The sequence below is a fragment of the Neofelis nebulosa genome, chromosome 7 (assembly GCF_028018385.1).
Source record: "Neofelis nebulosa isolate mNeoNeb1 chromosome 7, mNeoNeb1.pri, whole genome shotgun sequence".
NCBI classification, from domain to species: Eukaryota; Metazoa; Chordata; class Mammalia; order Carnivora; family Felidae; genus Neofelis; species Neofelis nebulosa.
The window spans coordinates 41997794-42017587 of NC_080788.1; the positions used below are offsets into that span (position 1 = coordinate 41997794).

General features: G+C 44.2%; 1 protein-coding gene across 11 annotated transcripts in view; it reads left to right on the forward strand.

Annotated features, from left to right (window-relative positions):
* Positions 1-18858, forward strand: part of HERC1 (HECT and RLD domain containing E3 ubiquitin protein ligase family member 1) — a 186991-nt gene extending 168133 nt beyond the window's left edge. For all 11 annotated transcript variants that reach the window (XM_058737453.1, XM_058737452.1, XM_058737460.1 and 8 more), the window contains 13 exons: positions 619-774; positions 1488-1610; positions 2581-2683; positions 4239-4408; positions 5777-5915; positions 7869-8038; positions 9275-9444; positions 9725-9890; positions 10684-10760; positions 11556-11808; positions 12310-12462; positions 15280-15585; positions 18216-18858. In XM_058737453.1, coding sequence (XP_058593436.1) covers positions 619-774; positions 1488-1610; positions 2581-2683; positions 4239-4408; positions 5777-5915; positions 7869-8038; positions 9275-9444; positions 9725-9890; positions 10684-10760; positions 11556-11808; positions 12310-12462; positions 15280-15585; positions 18216-18401 — 2172 coding nt within the window. In that variant the 3' untranslated portion in view covers positions 18402-18858. The remainder of the gene's footprint in view (positions 1-618; positions 775-1487; positions 1611-2580; positions 2684-4238; positions 4409-5776; positions 5916-7868; positions 8039-9274; positions 9445-9724; positions 9891-10683; positions 10761-11555; positions 11809-12309; positions 12463-15279; positions 15586-18215) is intronic.
* Positions 18859-19794: the final 936 nt, after the last annotated feature.

Genomic DNA, 19794 nt, shown 5'->3' on the forward strand with positions numbered 1-19794 from the left:
TAATGGTAAAAATACATTATACAATCATTACAAGAGATCCACTGTTTCTGGTTGTTCATTCTTGACTTTGTCAGAAGTTTGAATGGGCTTTGGTGTCAGAATGGAGTCCTTTCTCCTGAACCAGCTGGTTGGCCCAGGCTGGGGTACTCCAGGTCCTTGGAAGAAAAACAGTGGGGTTTAGCTTCTGCCGCATAGTTCTGGACACAGTATTAGTTTGAATGAAAAGCTTTCCATTTATCATTATTGTTACCAAGGCTGAGTTGTACACATATTCTGGAAAGTCAGTTAGTGATTAATGTAAAATTGCCTAGCACTTTAGCGTTCACAAAGCATTTCCACATTTACTATTACACGTGGTCTAGGTCATCTGTACACAGCTACAGGATAGCAACAGTTCTTCCAACGTAGTCTCTTCAGCTTGGTCTTCCTGAGGATGATGAGGCGATAAGATTTGAAGGAGCAGGAGGGCCACTTGGGCAGGTCGGACATACTGGTCTTGAAGACCCAGAGTTGTCAGTGAAGTTTATTACTATATTATTACCCGAAAATGACGGAGTTCTTTATTTCTTAGTATACTCTCTTCTTAATTTTTTTTTTTCTTCTTGGTTCTGTCTGTAGATGTCTTGTGGCTTCAAGCACTCAGCAGTGGTAACTTCAGACGGCAAACTGTTCACTTTTGGGAATGGTGACTACGGTCGTCTGGGTCTTGGAAACACCTCTAACAAAAAACTACCAGAGAGAGTGACTGCACTGGAGGGATATCAGATTGGACAGGCAAGGAATAAATCCATAATATGTTTCATGGTCGTAGATTCGTATTTCCTCTGTGTGCACTGAGACTCTGTTCTTTCAGGAAGACTAGAATCGCCAGTTCTACTTAACCTCATGTACATTTTGTTTGGCGTACTTGATCATTTGTCATGATTTTTTTTCCCAATGTGAAAATTAACATTTTAAGGCAAACAATGTGACCAACATATAGAAGCCTTAATTCAGGATATGAATGTTTTAAAAACCCCTCTGTAGTACAACTTGATATAAAACCTTTAAACAATACAGATTTTTGTCATTGCTGTCTGCTAGTTTTGAAGTAGATGGCTGAAACTACTAGATGGGTAGCTACTGCTCTTAAGCAATATTGTCCCTGTCCTGTATACATTGAGACTATCTCTGAACAAGGAGATATTTTTATCTTTTCCTATATCATTCCTCAGACGTATAAATGTTTTTAGTCATATGTACTTTTTCCTCTTTTATGCTCTCTGATTCTGAGTTAGCCACAGGTATTTAAAGGATTTTGCCTTGAAAGAAAAAGTTATTTTTTTCTTTGTGGACATTAGGAATTTTTTCTTACACATTTTGGTTAACATATGCAGAAAGTCCTGAAATTAATAAAAATACAAATATATATAGCCGAAGTCTCAGAAGCGGGTGTGTGGTTTAGGTGCTATGCGTTTATCTTACTGAGTACCCTGTTATTTCTCCAGGTGGCTTGTGGTTTAAACCACACTTTGGCAGTATCAGCAGATGGGTCCATGGTGTGGGCTTTTGGAGACGGGGACTATGGAAAACTAGGCTTAGGAAATTCCACTGCAAAATCTTCCCCTCAGGTCAGTATTGTCTTTGTGTCACTGCCTCTTTTTACTTGGAAAATCATTTACCTTTAACATTTTAGTAAATTCATAATGAAATTTGGAAACTTCTATTACTTTTAAATGTCCAGCATTTTGGATCTTGGTTTTAAATAAGCCATTAATTGCTAAAATGAATGTAAAAATTCTGCATGGAGAAGCCTGTGTCTCCATACACAGGCCAAACAATATAGGACTATCTCCCATGTAGAGAAGAAATAGTTATAAACATGTCTCCAAGGTGTCTTATGGAGGGAACCATGAACAATCTTTTGTAACCTTATGCTTGCAGCTGCCATTTTAGCTTATTATTATCACTGAATTATAGAGGTATATGCCTCCTTTTAAAAAATAATAAAAAGGAAATGCAGAAAATAATAAATTAGAAGCTAATATGTTACAGGTTTCTTGGCTCTGCAGAAGACCTTCTGTGCAATTCTTTTAGTGGGTTTTCCTAACACGTTTAACAAGCAGCATGATTTACGAATGTTTAATATGTATCTTCAACTCCAGATGCCCTATCATATATAGTCTGTAACATCTTGATATCTAGACTGCTGAATATTCCGCTAGGGATGTGGAAAGCCAGGAAACCATCTCTGGGGTGCATATAAAGCAGTTATTGTCACCTAGAAAAAGCCTAACTGGGAGCAGCCCGTGGACATGGTCTTGCAGTATTATTTAAAAGGCCACAGGATTCTCTTTGGTCTCTGTTGCCTAGAGAAATGCTTTCACTCACCTGGGGTCCTAGGGATTTTAGTCAAATGCCCCTGTCCCCAACACTCCCTCCCACAGATTCAATTTAGGAGTGTGAATTTGGGTGGAGACAGGTAGGTGACAATTAGTATTTTTATTAGCAGACAATGCTTGTTTATACAGGCCAGTAGGCAAATTCAAAAGTGTTCTTATTTTCTTTTTAAAGTATGTGCTTTACGCTTATGTTTTTCAGAAAGTTGACGTCCTTTGTGGAATTGGAATAAAAAAGGTTGCTTGTGGAACTCAGTTTTCTGTTGCATTAACCAAAGATGGTCATGTGTATACCTTTGGTCAAGGTGAGGCATTTTCCAGGCAATACTTTACTTGTCTTGTGTACACATGTATTACAGAAACATTTGCCTTCCAGTTTTACAGAAAGTGCTCTAAATCGAGTTGTGTTTTGTTCTGGGTGATGAATGGCCACTGTGACCTTCACTCACTAGCTACATTTCTGCTCCTTTTTCATGAAATTTGTCATAAGGACAAACTCTTCTCCCCATTGATAGTCTGTCATACCAGAGCCTTTGATCCTGCTAGAAGAGTTCCTGCCAAAGCCCTTCTCATCCTCCTTTCTTCTCCCTCCACTGTTCTGCCATAAACACTTCTTGACCAACAGAGCTCCTCTGGATCCTGTCTGATTCCCCAGCCCTCTCAGGGACTGGGGATTCAGGTCTTAGGAATTCACAGGCATTCAGGGTTCAGATCTTGAGTGGTTCGTAGTCGAGTCATCCACTGTGGGATTCCCTGGCAGTATATTCACCTTCTTAAATCGAACTTCTTAGCAAGTTGTAGTGACTGAGGAAGGTGTAAGGCAAATGTGAGGAAGAGGAAGAGGAAGGAATAAGTCGTGAATGAGGTTTCTAGTCTTGGAAGAACTCTAATGCCACTAACTGAGGACAGGAAGCTGGTTTGGAAGTAGGTAAGAACTTAGTTAAGGTCATACTGAATTGGAGCCATATACTCTAGGTATATGTATGGAGATGTCTAGCAAGTTATTGGGGATTTGGATCTGGAACTCCAGAGAAATTGGATATGGAGATGTAGGTTTGCATAATGCACAATAATAGTACTTAGAACCATGTTAACAGGCTCAGGAAGCCCACGGAGAGTATACGATAAAAAGACTTGGATAGAAGTCTAGGGCAGGTGAGCACAGAAAGAGGACTGGGGAGAGTTGGCTTTGAAAGGGGTGAAAGAGAGGTTGCCAGTGAGCCAGGGTAGTGAGAAGTCTCTGCAGGGTGGGAGGGGGCTGAGGCCAGGTCATCAGAAGGTTATGTGGAGCTCCAGGGGCTGGAGCCTGAGAAGAGGCTGCTGAGAAGAGGCAGTTAGGAGCTGCTCATGGCTTTTGACAGTACAGTCTCAGTGTAGTGGTGAGAGTGGAAGGTAGGCTGCAAGAGGTGGCCAAATCAAACAGTTCTAGAGGCCATGGGGTAACAGGGGCTGGCCTGCACTTTCTAGAAGTTTGGCAGCAGAGGGAAAGCGAGAAGTTGGCTGGAAGTTTGAGGACAAGGCAAGTTGAGCAACGTCTTTTCTTAGAGTACAAGAACTGTAGGGCCTTTCTTAACTACCTGCCAATCCTCTCAAATAGGAGGATACTGGAGGTGCCTCTTGGTTTGAAATAAGCTGCTAATTTTAGATTTATTTATTTTATGAATAAGGAGTCTGTGACATTTTGCAAAGAAACAGTTTCAAACTTCATCCGCTCAGAATCCAGTATACCTTACCAGAATAGCAGCTTTGGCTCTAAAGAGTTCTATATGTCATCGCCATTCCACCAGAAAAGTTAGAGAACTCATTAGAAAACATAAAGGACTGTTGTGTGCCATCCATAAATTTCCTCTATTTCTTCAGATCGCTTGATAGGATTGCCAGAGGGGCGTGCTCGCAATCATAACCGACCACAGCAGATCCCTGTGCTGGCTGGAGTGGTCATCGAAGATGTGGCGGTTGGAGCTGAGCACACTCTTGCTTTGGCATCAACTGGAGATGTGTATGCCTGGGGGAGCAATTCAGAAGGGCAGGTAAATATTTATCTTGCTTGCCTCATATTCTAGAAATCTGACAGTGTTCCTCGTTTGGTAAAGGGATAAGCTAAGAAACTCATAAGATCTACCACGATGCCTCACACATATCACTTTGACACGGACTGAATTATTTGTGAGTCCAGTTGTGTGTGTCTCTCTTGATTGTGGCCAAGTAGGCATTACACCATGGTTTTAAAAAAAAAATCTGATGGTATAGCAAAGCAGTTAAGGGAATTAACTGAGTATGTGTGTGTATCTACACTCATTAAGTACCTGGCACATAGTAGGCAGCACTTTAGGGGTATTTGCTATTGGCATCATCATGATTTTTACTATGGTAATGGGTGAGATTAGGTCCTAGGAGCATCAGTTAATCTGGAAAATGGAAAGAATGAACCCATACTTTTATGTTTAATAATATGACATAGTACTGTACATAGTATGGTATCCATAGTATATTTGTGTTTCTGCAGGAAGTCTTGTCATTCTTGTTCTACAGAGGAATAAACTGAGCCTCTAAGAGCTTGAGAAAAGATTCAAGAAGTTGATGTATTCAGCCTACCTTATATATGGAGGAGACACAGATTTGGGTGGGAGATGTCTAGGATGCCTGCTGCTACAGTGGCTTTCAACCCTGCGTGCAGAGCCACATTCCCTTCCTCCGTAAATCCTCTCTGGGTCTGTCTGCCCGTAGAGCCAGAGGCCCTCAAGTTCAAGGTCTCCATTGTTCATGGGTGACTCTGTGGTCACCTCATCACTATGTTAACAGATGAGGAAGCTGCTCATCATTGTGGTTTGCATGCACAGTGTCTTAATGAGAAGAGAGTTGATGCTGAAGACATCTTAGGGAGGTCACTGGCAGGGTCTTGACATGATTCTCTCTAATGATGTCAAGGTGCTTAGCTGCTGAAACACTGGGTGTCCAGTCACACCCTAGGAACAGAGACCTGGAGATGAGAATCTGCTTCTGTGTACATTTTTATAGCTGTTTATTTATTGTTACCCAGGCATCCCATCTTAAAAGGAAATCAGTGTGTTTTAAATAAAAGCTGTGTAGATCATTCTGTTATTTTTTTAAACTTTTCATGAATTAATTTCCTCTCTAGAAGTGGAATCTAAGGATGTGTTCAGTCATTAAGACTCACTGCTAGATTTGGAATAGCCTTGTTGCAGCTTGGTTTTTAGGAGACAGTCTGAGCTGTGAGGACTATTCTGATCGAGAAAATCAGAATTAACTTCATTTTTTTGATGTTGGTTAGTACAGATATTTATTTGTATCTGCTACCACCTAAGGCAGATCTCATCATCTTGACTTCCTTTCTTCCTCTTTGTAATTGGCTCTGTATTTTTGTAATTTATTTCCAGCTTGGCTTAGGCCACACCAACCATGTTCGAGAACCAACCCTGGTAACAGTCCTGCAAGGGAAAAATGTCCGGCAGATCTCAGCTGGCCGCTGCCACAGTGCTGCATGGACAGCGCCACCTGTCCCGCCAAGAGCACCCGGTGAGGGATGAACTACCCTTCTCCTGCAGCTTCTCTTTCAGCAGTGCCCACCTGCTCTGTCTGCTTGCCATTTTCAGACTGCATTGAGGCATCATTCTGAAACCGCCAGGCCTCCCCACCCAGCCAAAGCAGTCTTTGTGCTGCCAGCACTGTAAATGCTTTGATAGCAGGTGATTCTCCTGCAGACCTCACACAAAGCACTCCCTCTCTGCACCCCGCCAAAGAAAAAAACCTGTCACTTAGGCAAAAATGTACAATTTTAGAGCAGCAACTAAGTGTTTTTTCATATTTATATGAAAGAAGTGATGAATCACAGCTTTCTAAGGCTTGCTGTTAGGGAATAAAGATTAAAAGGTCTGAGACCGTCTGTCAAATTCTTCACACCCCCACCCCCCAAGTTAACCATTTGAAACATGATGTCTGTGCACTGACACAGAAAAAAAAAAAAAATGTTGCCATTTTACTCCAGCATGTAGTAGGACCGATAGGCAGTTTTCTACCTTTTTGTTTATTATTAAATCCTTATAGAGCTACAAAAACATATTAAGAAAATGTGTATTTGTGTACTTAACATCCTAGCAAGTACTGTCCAGATTGGGTCCATCTTCCATTCCCTGCAAATGTGGGGCATTTATCATTCTTAAGCATTTTTTTGATATTGGGGCTGTTTCTCTTCCAGGCCCTTAAGCCCGTTATTTCTACCATTCTCTGGTTTCTAAGAGACTAGAGTTTCCCTAAAGCAACCTTGTACCTGGGAACTCAGTATCCTCTTCCCTTTTTGCTGACCTCTACTTCTAAGCCATAGGTCCCTGGGGAAGACTCACCATAGAGAATTTTTTCTTCTAGATAGGTATCCTTAGAGAGCAAATGAGGACTGCCAAGTAGAGGCCAAACAAGCAGGAGATGGTTTCTGATTAACAGAATCCGGAATGAGCAGTGCTGTGCACACACTGACAATTCCACGTATTCAGTGTCCTCTTCATCTTCCAGAGAGATTTCACTTGCACTTCAGGAGAGAGGCTATGCAGTGTGGTGGTTAAAAGTCCAGACTCTGGAGCCACATTGCCTGGGTTGAATCCTAGCTTCTCCACTTACAAGCTGAATGAATGATCTTCAGACCCAGTTTCCTTGTCTGTAAAATGAGGATAAAAATAGCCCCTATTGTAAAGGGCTATAGGATTAAACAATTTGTGTGAAACTCTTAGAATAGTGCCCAGCACATAGAAGTACTCAATGTTAGCTTTTACTAATAATATTCATAAAATTAACTAGAATAAAAATAAGCTGGGAACTGAGCTGTACAAATCTTTATTTACACAAAACTCAAATAAGTAGGGTTTTGTATGTTTACTCTTTTATGCATTTTTAATAAGAGGTTCACCATGAATGTGGTCCTTACAGTCCTTGCTTCTGCAGAGCTCTTATTCCTCAGTACAAAGCCTTCATAAACCATGCACCCATAGCTTTCCTTCTGTCATGGTCACTTTCTCTCAGATCCCTAGCGAGTGTGGGAAGTGACTGCTGAGTTGCCCATTTCCGTTTTCCAGAAATGCCTACCTAGTCCTGGCTTACATCTTGTGTTTTATGAAGATGGCAGTTATTGAATATGAAAGGAAGAATTTGGGGTGTTTTTGTTTTCTTGTGAAGGAACTGTTTAGGCCCCATAGTTAAATGGAAAACTAAATTAAATTAAAAGTTTCCATAATGATAAATAAAAAAGATGCTTTAAAAACCAACACGCATGCCTCAAGAAATAAAGGTGAATTGATGGAGAGAGGAACTGATAAATATGTGATATGGCAAATATAGACAATAATTAGGGAACTTAGGTGGTAGGAATGGGTGTTCATTGTACACTTATCTCACCTTCTCTGTGTGTTTGAAAATTTTCCAGATACTCAAAATGAAAGCAGTGCATTTTCCTTTGTAAGTGTCCATTTGCTCTCTGGGCAGGTGTGTCGGTACCTCTGCAGCTGGGCCTGCCCGATGCGGTCCCCCCCCAGTATGGGGCGCTGAGGGAGGTGAGCATTCACACTGCGAGGGCCAGGCTCCGGCTGCTCTACCATTTCTCTGACCTCATGTACTCATCCTGGAGGCTACTGAACCTCAGCCCCAACAACCAGGTAACATGTTGGCTTGGGAAGCACTGCTCTCCAGGTCCCAGGAAAATACTTTTTACTCTCAGCTCCCAAAAGATGTAGAAAAGGCAATAGTTCTGTTTCCATTTTGTTGCTGGTTTAGCGATAGTCCAGATACTGATAACTGTGTTGCTAGACACAATGCTTTGGTTTGTCCATAGCTCAAGGAAGTATGAATGCTAAGCATGTATTTTCTGTAAAGTCCAATATGTGATGTGATTTTTAAAACTTAAGCACACACAGATGTTAGCACCACAGTCTAAGTGGTTCTGTAATGAATCTGAGACACTGGGGAGACTTCCTTATCTCCTTACAAATGAGCATTCTGGGTCCTTTGGGGGAGATAAAGTAAATTTGGCTGGTTTGACTGCCTGTGTAGGATAGTCAGTAATTTAGGAAGAAAGCAAGCTGGTTATGTTTGTTTGTTTGCGTAATGCATAGACATGCCTGCCAAAATGTGTCACAGTTTGTAAAACTGTTAGTCAGAAATCTTTGGGTAGCTAGTCATGGGGCATATGAGAGATTTGACAGATCATTGTTAGAAATAGGTGATCAGCCAGGCAACAGAATACTGGGCAGCACTAAAGAAAATGTTAGAAAACTGTTTGTAATTCATGGGAGAAATGTTGATGATAAAAAGTTAAGTGAGAAAAACAAAAAATTGTATAAACAGTATGTTCTCAACAATGCAAAAAATGCACACACGGAAGGAAACTGGAAGGAAATAGATGAGAGTGATAATGTAGATTATGGATGACTCATTTGTGTGCATGTGTGTGTGTGTCCTTTTCTGTATTTTCCAAGTTTTAAAAAATGATAATCATGTATTTTATCAGAAAAAAGTGTTTGTAAAAAGTTAATACTACTATCCAGGTTTATACTTTTTTTTAATGTTTGTTTTTTTTGAGAGAGAGCACGTGCGTGTGTGTGTGTGTGTGTGTGTGTGTGTGTGTGCTCAAGCCGGGGAGGGGCAGAGAGAGTGGGGACAGAGGATCCGAAGTGGGCTCTGCGCTGACAGCAGCAAGCCTGATTTGGGGCTTGAACTCACAAACCATGAGATCGTGACCTGAGCAGAAGTCGGATGCTTAGCTGACCGAGCCACCCAGATGCCCCCAGGTTTATGCTTTTAATTCATGAGGAATTATGTTCTAAAAGTGAGAGGTGTTATTTCTTTTGAGCCTTAGAGTATTCCATTTCTGAGTAGCTTACTTTCTGTTACAGAACAGTACATCTCATTATAATGCTGGAACATGGGGCATTGTACAGGGACAGCTTCGGCCTTTGTTAGCTCCAAGGGTCTACACCCTGCCAATGGTGCGCTCCATAGGGAAAACCATGGTTCAAGGCAAAAACTATGGACCTCAAATTACTGTGAAGAGGATATCAACCAGGTTAGCATATGTGTGTATGTTTCACTGTCTAGCATTTTTTTAGATGAATCTTATTACTAACTAATCTCTGTGACCTTCAGCTTCTTCACTTGTAAACTAGGATAGTGGCAGTGCTTCCCTTAGTGCCCAGTGTGGTTATAGTGGGCCTAGCACACTGTTTGACTGTTGTTAGGCTGGATTGTTCATTCACTGATGGGAAGATACCTTCAAGGGACCTTTGTGGTGGTTTGGGAAAATTAGTGAGAGTTGTTTTTCATTCTGTTTTCCCTTTCTTTTAAAGAGGACGGAAGTGTAAGCCCATCTTTGTCCAGATAGCAAGACAAGTAGTTAAGCTGAATGCATCAGACCTCCGTCTGCCCTCACGAGCGTGGAAGGTTAAGCTGGTTGGTGAAGGGGCGGATGATGCTGGGGGAGTGTTTGATGACACGATCACAGAGATGTGCCAGGTATATTCATGCAGTGTCCCTTGCTGAGTCATGTGCTCAAGTGGTGGCTGTTTTTTACTGTTTCCAGTGACTGCTTTGACATGTTTTTGTAAATGTAGCAAGGATGCATTTGTGAGCCTTATAAAAATCATGCTGTTAATGATGTATAGGTGAATTATAGCTAGGGTTTGTGAAATAATGTGTGAAGGTACCTGTCAGTGCTTAACCATCTACCAATGACTCACAGTCTGTGGTGCTCTAATACTGGCAGAGGAAACAATGATGACACATACTTACATTTATGTAATAGACAAATCCAGGACCACCCGTGTGCTCCGATTAATTCTGGTGCTTTTAGAAGGAAGTGAACTGCCAGGTTCTAGCGGAATTAGAAAAACAAATACTAAGAGTTTGGACTGGTTCTTATTTTGAGATCTGCAGTGACAACTTTGCTTCCAGATCCACTCGACCCTTCCTGCTTTGCTTAGTAGCAGGATTTTTCTAATCAGTCCTATGACTGAAATAACTTCTGGCTCTCCTTTGTTGGGTATATTCGAATAGACCTATACCCTGCTCACAGATACCCCAACTCCTGCCCTGGATTGACTTTGTTACTTCCGCATACTACAGGATATTTTCTACATGGGGAAGGTTTCTAGTTTCATTTTAAATTAAAGCCACAAAAATTATAGAGTTGCCTGGTTGTCACATAACTATAAATTCCTCAAAATATTCTCTTTTCAGTATGATCTTTAGTTTGTTCTCTTGATGCATTTGATTGTCATTTTTCAAAAACCTGTTCTTTCTTTTACAGGAACTTGAAACTGGTATTGTTGACCTTCTTATACCCTCTCCCAATGCTACTGCAGAAGTGGGCTACAATAGGGATAGGTAAGGCAGTCAGCAAGTGTTTGTTGACTATCTACAGTAATAATGATAATAATAATGATAGTTCATTTATTGAGTGCTGACTGTGTGCCAGGCACTGTTCTCAGTGCTTTACATATGTTATCCCACTGAATCCTCATTAGAACCCAAAGGAGTAGGAACTGTTATTATTACCATTTTACAGGTCAGGAAACTGGGGCACTTCCGTCATGACTTTGTTATAGGACCAATTCAAATATCATACAGAGGGGAGAGGAAACTCAGACTTGATAATGAAACCTGACTTATTTTGTGTTTCTGAAGGCCCATATGGCCTCCACTGAAGGAATTTGCTGCATCACAATTCATCAGAAAGATTAGCTACGCTATTAAGTCACAGCACTTAGTCTTAGCAATTATCTGTATTGCCAAATTTTGAATTTTGAATCCTGCTGCATGGACTCATAAATGATAAATGATTTTAGGAAACAGAGCATCCTGGAGCAGGTAGCTTAGGGGCTAATAGACCATTCAGTTGCTATTTTATGGTTCTTCTAAAAATAATTCAAAATATGGTCCTTGGGCTATCCAGAACACTAGCCCCATGGCACATGTGGCTGTCGGGCACTCGAAATGTGGTTAGAGTCACTGAAGAACTGCATTTTACATTTTATTTAATTAATTTGAATAGCCACATGTGGCAGATGACTACCAACCATATTGAACAGCACAGGTCTGGATTATGCTGTAGCTGTCGGATAACTTATTTCTAATAGAAATGAAGGCAGTTTATTTGAAATATTTCCTTTAATTTTGCAGGTTCCTTTTTAACCCCTCTGCCTGCCTTGACGAACACTTAATGCAGTTTAAGTTCTTAGGGATCTTGATGGGGGTTGCCATTCGCACAAAGAAGCCTCTGGACCTCCACTTGGCCCCTTTGGTGTGGAAGCAGCTGTGCTGTGTCCCACTCACCCTAGAAGACCTGGAGGAGGTGGATCTGCTCTACGTGCAGACCCTCAACAGCATTCTTCACATTGAAGACAGTGGGATTACCGAGGAAAGTTTCCATGAGGTGAATCTTGGCCAGTCTGCCTTCTGCTGGTTTTGACTAGAATTTTTCTGTGTAAAACTCAGATACAGTCTTCCACTTGCTGTCTGATTAACTCACGCCATATCCCGTTGCTGCCTGAGCAGCTCAGCCCCAGCAACTGACATAGCTGCCAATGGGTGGAGTTGACACCAGCACCCCAGCTTCTGCTCCTTCCTCCTCAGTCAACTCTCTGCCTCCAGGATGGGCGAGCGAGGGGGCCCAGTTGGAGAGAGGGAGGCCTGGGGTGACCAGAGTTCATCAAGCCTCATTTGAGAACAGAAGAATTTTTAACTACAGCCTCATAAGTCAGCACATTCCCTTCTGATCAAGTGGCATGATTAGCTACCTGGATTCCTTGTTTTTATCCTTAAAATATTTTTGATGTTATTACTGTTTTTGCTATATTTGTGTGTAATCTACTTTTATTTGTTACATAAAAAAAAAAGCGGGTTCTTTTTGTAAAAATTTTTTTTCTCTTTTTAGATGATTCCTCTTGATTCTTTTGTTGGCCAAAGTGCTGATGGCAAAATGGTTCCCATAATCCCTGGTGGAAATAGTATCCCACTGACATTTTCCAACAGGAAGGAGTATGTGGAGAGGGCCATTGAATATCGACTTCATGAGATGGACCGACAGGTGAGATGACATTTGGGACGTGCTTGTGAGTGTTTGCAGTTGTCTTCAAAGAAGAGATAACTGGTTACTACTGAATTTTAATGTATGAACTTAACCATGTCAGTTAACTTGTATCAGAATTTCACCTGCTCTTCAGAGACTTTACAGGCCTTATCTGTGAATTTCCTGTCATCTTACTCAGGGCCTTAGGACAGCTCTGAATTGGTCACTGGTTGGATTGAAGGACCAAGCTCTCACCCAGGCTTTTAGACCCCAACATCTTACTCTTCCCCTGTCTTGTTTGTCTGTATCTCTTACTGTCCCCAGCCCAGTGTCCCCACTCAGCTGGGTCAGTCAGGGCCCATGCAAGTGAACCCCTAAACACTGGTCTTGCAATCCCACACGAATCCCTCTTTCTCCCTCCTGCTGCAGTCCTTCAAGCTCCAGTTGAAAATTCATCTCTACTGACCAGCTTTCCTCCAGGTCCATAGCCTGTAGAATTCTTTTTGTTACTTAGAAATTTCTCAAGATATCACAGTATTTCTATATTGTGGTCTAAGAACTAGGTAGGCCACAAAGTTTAGATTTTGTTTCTTTAATTAGCCTGTCAGACTTTGAGTGAAGTGTGTGCGTACGTATGTATGTGTGTGTGTATGTGTGTATATGTATATATACATGTATAAATACACACATACATACATACACATATCCATACACACACACACATCATATATATATGGTGTATCCTCAATATTCTTGTTCTGTGCTGACATGTAGTAAGCATTTAATAAATAATGAGAATGTGATGAGTGACCAGAGAAATGAATATTTTGTCCAAAAATGGGTTTTTTTGGGTGCACAGTCCTTAATAGCCATTTTAGTAATACTTTATTTGCAGAATATGTTAGGGTCTTCTTGAGAGCTATACTGAGACTCTAAGGCTATGTAGTAATTTGAAGTGTATATATATTCTGCACTCTTCACTCCTGCTTCCTTCTTTGACTCTGGCTTTGGGCCAAGTCCGGTCAGAAAACTGTTATCCCTTAGCTTAGTGAAAGCAAATCCTGTGAGTGACGCTGTTAACAACAGCCAGGGCCTAGGGTTTGTCTCCAGTTCTTCAGAATTTTAGTCCTTAGAGTACATAACTGACTAAAAATGTATTGGTCACCGCTGCAGGCCAGGTTGGGACCAGGCACCCTCAGGTGCAGTTTTTCCTATAGTTACCCTGTAACATAAGGGTTACTGTCGCCATTTCACAGATGAAATCACAGAGTCCAGAGAAATGAAGTGATGTGCCCAAGGCAAAGCCAGGATCCCAAACCAGGTTTAACAGTGGGGTCTAGGCTCTTCTGCTGGCCCTTCCTTTGAGGGTCGGATTGACCCTCCACTCTCAGCTGAGCTCTTCTCTGCCCTGGCTTTGTTCCTTTCTCAGAAATGAGGCCTTCTTCCGCTCTCACTTCCTCCATGTCTCTTAGAACCCAGTGTTTTTCCCACAGCTGTCCCCATTTGTTCCCTGCCAAGCAGCCAGCCCCAAACCCCAGCCTCATTTTTTTACAGACAGCTTTTGGTTTGTATTCTGCCAGGCATGACAGCTTGTGTTGGGACAAACTTTGGCTAGGGTATTCCCTTTAATAACAGTGCAAACTGCCCTCACTGCCACTCCTGTTTCTTAGCCCTGGGCAGGACAGCCTTATACCAGTCACAACCCCAGGGCCTTCCCCAAGGTGTGGCTCCTGTTGAGGTCCTCAGATTTTGTTTTGCTTTTTATCATTGTTGCTTCTGAATTGGCCAAGAGTGAAGAAGTATTTGTGAACAAGTCTTGAATGGTGATGAGTCTGTGCGTAGGCTGCGTGCATTGCTGTGCAAACTTGGGGTTTTTTTTTTTCTTTTTAAGTTTATTTATTTTGAGAGAGAGAGAGGGTACAAATGGGAAAGGGGCAGAGAGAGGAGAGAAAATCCCAAGCAGGCTCCACACCACCAGCACGGAGCCCGACGCAGGGCTCACGAACTCAAGAACTACAAGATCATGATCAGAGCTGAAGCCAGACGATAACTGACTGAGCCACCCAGGCGCCCTCCTTGGGGGGGATTTTTTTAAACAGACTCGGGCAGCCCCTGGCAGCTCCCGCTCCACATTCCCCAGCTGACCTGTTGTGAGCACCCCACTAGGAGAAAAGAAGCAATGTAACTGTCTGGTCACACAGACTTGCATTAAAAATTCTTGTCATAGTCACATGAGCAGCAATCATTTGCCTTGCTTCTCAGATGAAAAAATTGAAGAGGTGGAGCTTGGATTCAGACCCCAAGTCTCCTGATTAAATCTTCTGTCCTTTCTACCCCCTTCCCACAGAAAGACTTGCCAGTTTTACTTTCTTCTTTGTACGTTTCTTTTTTTTTTTTTTTTTTTACAATGAGCACAAATAAATTTTACGAAAGGATAGAATTATTTTCAAAAGAAAAATATGAATGACAAAAACAGTAGAAGCTAGACACATCCTCCAGGAGCTTCTTACCCTAATGAGGAGACCAAGTAGCCCACAGAGCCCAGTGTAACAGTGCGCGGCCACACGTGATTAGGGGTATGAGCGGGGATGTCACTGGGGGGCCCAGCGGGCTGAGTTTTGTGGAGGCGGAAGGCAGGCTCCTAAATGGACTTGATCTGGGACCAGAAGGGGGTGTACAAGTCCCACAGGCAGGGAGAAGCTGTAACAAAGGGGCAGGGGCAGATGGGCCATGTGCACCTGAGTTCTGGGGAAAAGTGGGGGTCTGGGGAATGAGCAAGCGGGAGTTTCCCGGTCTCCGTGCACACGTGTAACAAGCAACTTGTCCTGGGAGCAGGTGGCTGCAGTCCGAGAAGGGATGTCCTGGATCGTCCCTGTGCCGCTGCTGTCCCTCCTCACGGCAAAGCAGCTGGAGCAGATGGTGTGTGGGATGCCCGAGATCTCCGTGGAAGTTCTGAAGAAAGTGGTGCGGTACCGGGAGGTGGACGAGCAGCACCAGCTGGTGCAGTGGTTCTGGCACACGCTGGAGGAGTTCTCGAACGAGGAGCGGGTGCTTTTCATGAGGTTTGTGTCTGGAAGATCTCGACTACCAGCCAACACTGCTGACATTTCTCAGAGATTTCAAATCATGAAGGTTGATAGGGTAAGTAAGCACGTCTGCCTTCCTGGCTAATGTCTGCCCCGCCGCCTCCTTGTTGCTTGCATTTTGGGAAAACTGAACTGGTGACCCTCAAGTAGGCCTGCCAATTCAGGCTTAATGTTTGGAATTTCCAGATTTAAAAAAAAATCCAGCAGAAAAACTTGTTAAGAAACATAACTTGACTGAAAACAGCCCTAAATGGATATAGAAATCACACTACAGCCAGCAACATTTGATAAATCCTCCAGTATCTTCCCGAGTAAAAGCTAAGCTTGCCACTGGGGCCATCGTGTTGCCTCTGCCCTTATTTCCTGCGCCTTTTCATCGTGTGACTTGTGCGCTCAGACGTGGTCTTGTCTGTTTTCACAAAATACTAACCAGTAACTGGCGCACGTACTGCAGAAGGAACATGAAGACGGGAACAGCAATACGTGCCCTGTGGCTGCTGTGTGGTGCGTGCCGTGGAGCAGGTGGTGTGGCTTCTCTGCGGCACAGCCCCAGCCCAGCTGCCATTTTGACAGATGGCTTAGAAATAAAAGGGCTCAGAGCCTTAAATGCACGCTGCTGCCAGAGTCATCTTTCTCACACCCATCTGACCTTGTCACTCTCCTCCTTTCAGACCATTCAGGAGCCCCCTGACTCGAGGATAAATGCCAGCTGCCTTAGTGGCCTTAAATACCTCCACAGTATGGCCTCTGTCCCTGCCTTCTGATATCACCTCTTAACACATAGTGCCTTCTGACCATAACAGACTGCTTATCTTTTTTCCTGACAGACCACGCTGTTTCTACACTCATGTGCCTTTGTGTAGGCTCTTCCCTCTGCTTTAGGAAGTTCTTCACACCCCTTTCCATCTATGCCTGGCAAGCACTTACTTATCCTTTAGTCCGGACACCAATGTCATCTCCTCCAGGAAGCCCTCTTGGATGCTTTCCTGCTGCCCCTGACCCTTCCTGAGGCCAGACTTGGATCTCCCTTTACCTACTTCCTGGACACCTGGTACATCCCTTGAACCCAGCATTAAATTAGAATGTGTTTCCTCTATCTCTTTACCTCCCAACTCCTCAAGAGCTGGGCAGTCTTCCGAGCAGGGCCCATCATGTTTATTCTGGAAACAGTAAGGAAAGTAGGGCCTCTTCACACAAGGACCCTTCCTGCCAGTTTCAGCGTCTGCCTTTCTGGTGTTTTTCCAGTAACTATTCCTGGAGGTTGCTGTAGCCAAAGCTGTCCCTCCCCCACTGCCTCCTGAAGCTGCCGGCCTAGGCTAGGCTTGCTGGAGAGGCCGTGCACAGGAAGGGCTATGAAAAGAACCTTTCCATAAATTTTCTACATGACTTGCCAGAAACTATAAGTTGTAAATCTGTTTTGTTGCTTCAGAGAGAGGTGGGTGGAAGAAATGGTTTGCTTCTATTCAGCTCTGGAAAAAACCCTTGCCTTGTGTGTCCGTCCCAAGCTACCCCTGCCATCCCGGGAGTTAATCCATCACTAATCCCCTGCCTGAGACTTTTCAGCCTCAGAAAACCGACCACTACAGGTCCTTCCTTTGTGACTTTCAGACCATCGCTCCACCTTCCCGATCAGACGCACCTGTTGACATTCCCCTTCAGTGTCTTTGCTGGTTGTTGTTTTTCTGCGATCGAGGTTTCTGTGTCCTCACTGACTCAGGCCCAGTTAGGCTTGTAGGCCCTCCATCTCCCACGTCTTTGAGGTGTATTCACCAGGTGTAGGGCTCCGGGGAGGAGGAGGAGAGCCAGTTTCAAGGAGGTGAGCGAGAAAGAGAGGCCAAATGCTTTTTTAAAAACTTTTTTTTTAATGTTATAAAAAAGTAGAATCATTACCATCAGTACAGACAGTTGGGCAGCCAGTTGTGTTTGCAGGGAGGGCCAGAGAGCGTATGTCGCCTCCCCAGTAGCGGCCTTTTCCACCTTTCACGTATGTGGCGCGCCTCCCAGTCAGCCTCCAGCATATGTGGTTCTGTGTGCTGTATTTAGCGCAGTCTGCCCCAGGCACTTTTCGGCTTTGCTGCTGGTCATCGTAATGATCATCTTAAATGTCTGTGTCACTGTCAGTTAGATGGATGGACTGGGATTTAATTCACTGCTCCCTCCTCGTGCGAGCTGTGTGCTGGCAGCCATCGCAGACGAGGGACACAGAATGCACACTGGGAGGGATGGGCGGGGGTGGGGTGGGCGTGGAGGAGGGCGGTGACTCCCTCCCAGTTCCTTCCATTTCATCGGCTGGCAGGGGATCCCTGCGGCCACTTCAGGCGCCTCAGGCGATAGGGAACGAGCTCTGCCGCACCGACACTCCGTGGCACCGTGAGAAGTGTGTTCTCTCACATGATCCTGCTGGTCAGGGCTTGCTCTCACCTTCCACACGGGGCCACTGTGGGAGTGAGGACAGGAAGGAACCCTCTTCACCAAAAACTTTGGTGGCCGTGGGACACCAGAGCCCGCCTTCCTTCCAACACAGCACAGTCTGTCCTTCCCCTCTAGTCGGCCCTGCAGTCCTGTCTGTGGAGCCCATCTTAAAGGCCGGGAGAAGTGCTTTCCTGATTTTGGGGGGGCAGCAGTCACAGGTACCCCGTGACACCCCGATGCTGCAGTCACGGCTCCGGGTCTCTCTCTCCACAGCCTTATGACAGTCTGCCTACCTCACAGACCTGCTTCTTCCAGCTGCGGCTGCCCCCCTACTCCAGCCAGCTGGTCATGGCCGAGCGCCTGCGCTATGCCATCAACAACTGCCGCTCCATCGACATGGACAACTACATGCTCTCGCGGAACGTGGACAACGCCGAGGGCTCCGACACCGACTACTGACCGCGCGGGGGGGCCACCAGCCCCTTTTCTCAGTGATGCTCACTTCCAGTTTCATGTGGATACACTTTTATGGTAACTACATAGATGTTTTAGGAACATAAACCGACATTACAAACAGTGGCCACATTTAGTTACTCTAAATGTAACAAAGAAATTAGATGTTTTTATTTTTCTGTGACTGTACAAAAAAAAAAAAAAAGACAAAGTGCTCTCAGTCAGGTTTTTCCCTCCACATTTTTGGTCACTTTTGATAAGTTTGCATGGAACCATTTTGGTGCATTTTTAGTTGGGAATGGTACATTTTTGTAAACCCACCCAGTGAACATGAAATTGTACATTGTGTATAATTGTTCATTAGAAAGGACAGTTTTACATGAATATTCATATATTTATTTTGTTTTAATTTGAATTGCCTGTGCAGGGTTCCTTATGCAGAGAAATAAAGCCGATGCAGGAACCAGAGCGTGGGCTGCTTTTGTTACCTCCAGTGGAGCCTCTGACTGAGAAAGGACAAGCTCTGGGGCTAGTCTCACTGTGACGGCGTTTTGACCCGTCAGAAACACTCCTTCACACCGAGTGAGCTTGGCTTGGAGATGACAGAGCAGCCCCTGGGAGTGGGCAGCCCCTACTTTCATTTATTCTATCATCCTGGCTGCCTTACTTCGTCCCCTCACCCATCACCCGGGGCCCTTGGGTCAGCCCGTTGGCCTGTCCTCTCAGCAACCCCCTTCCTCCTCCTCTGATGCTGGTTTGAGTGTAACATGCTAACAAGAGCCTTTCTGGAATAGCCCCAGTGGGGAGTGGCTCTCCTAAGCAAGGAGGAAGCTAACGAGAGTAACACGATTTAAACTTGCCTGTGAGGAGTACGTGGGGGCTTAGAGAGCCGGGCGGTTTACGGTCATGCAGACGGACCGCCATTGCTAGTAGGCACTCCGCACGCAAGAATGAGTGACCACGAGAATGAGCGGGTGAATGTGCGAATAATATGAGAACCAGTGAGTGGCTTTCGTATCCTTGAATGGTGGATGGTGGGAAGTTGTGCATGGGCTGGGGAAGGGGTTACGCTCCTGGGCATGTCAGAATGAGCGGGTGGTTCTGGGAGAGGGGGCCATCTCAAGAGCAGCTATGAAGGTTCTGGCTGCGGGGAGTGGGAACAGGAAGAGGGCAAGGCCTTTGGGTGGTTTGTCTTCATCTACAGCCAGTTCGTTGCTGCAGTACTTGATGGACCGAGGACAGTTCAGTCAAATGAGGTGCCAGATGGAGAGCTTTGCAGGCACTTGTTTTCCACAAGGAAGGTAGAAAATAAGTGTTTTCAAAGAGAAATTGGAACAAAGATACGGTTTTGTGTTAAGATATTTCCCAGTGACTGTGCCTAATAATACGTGTCACGATC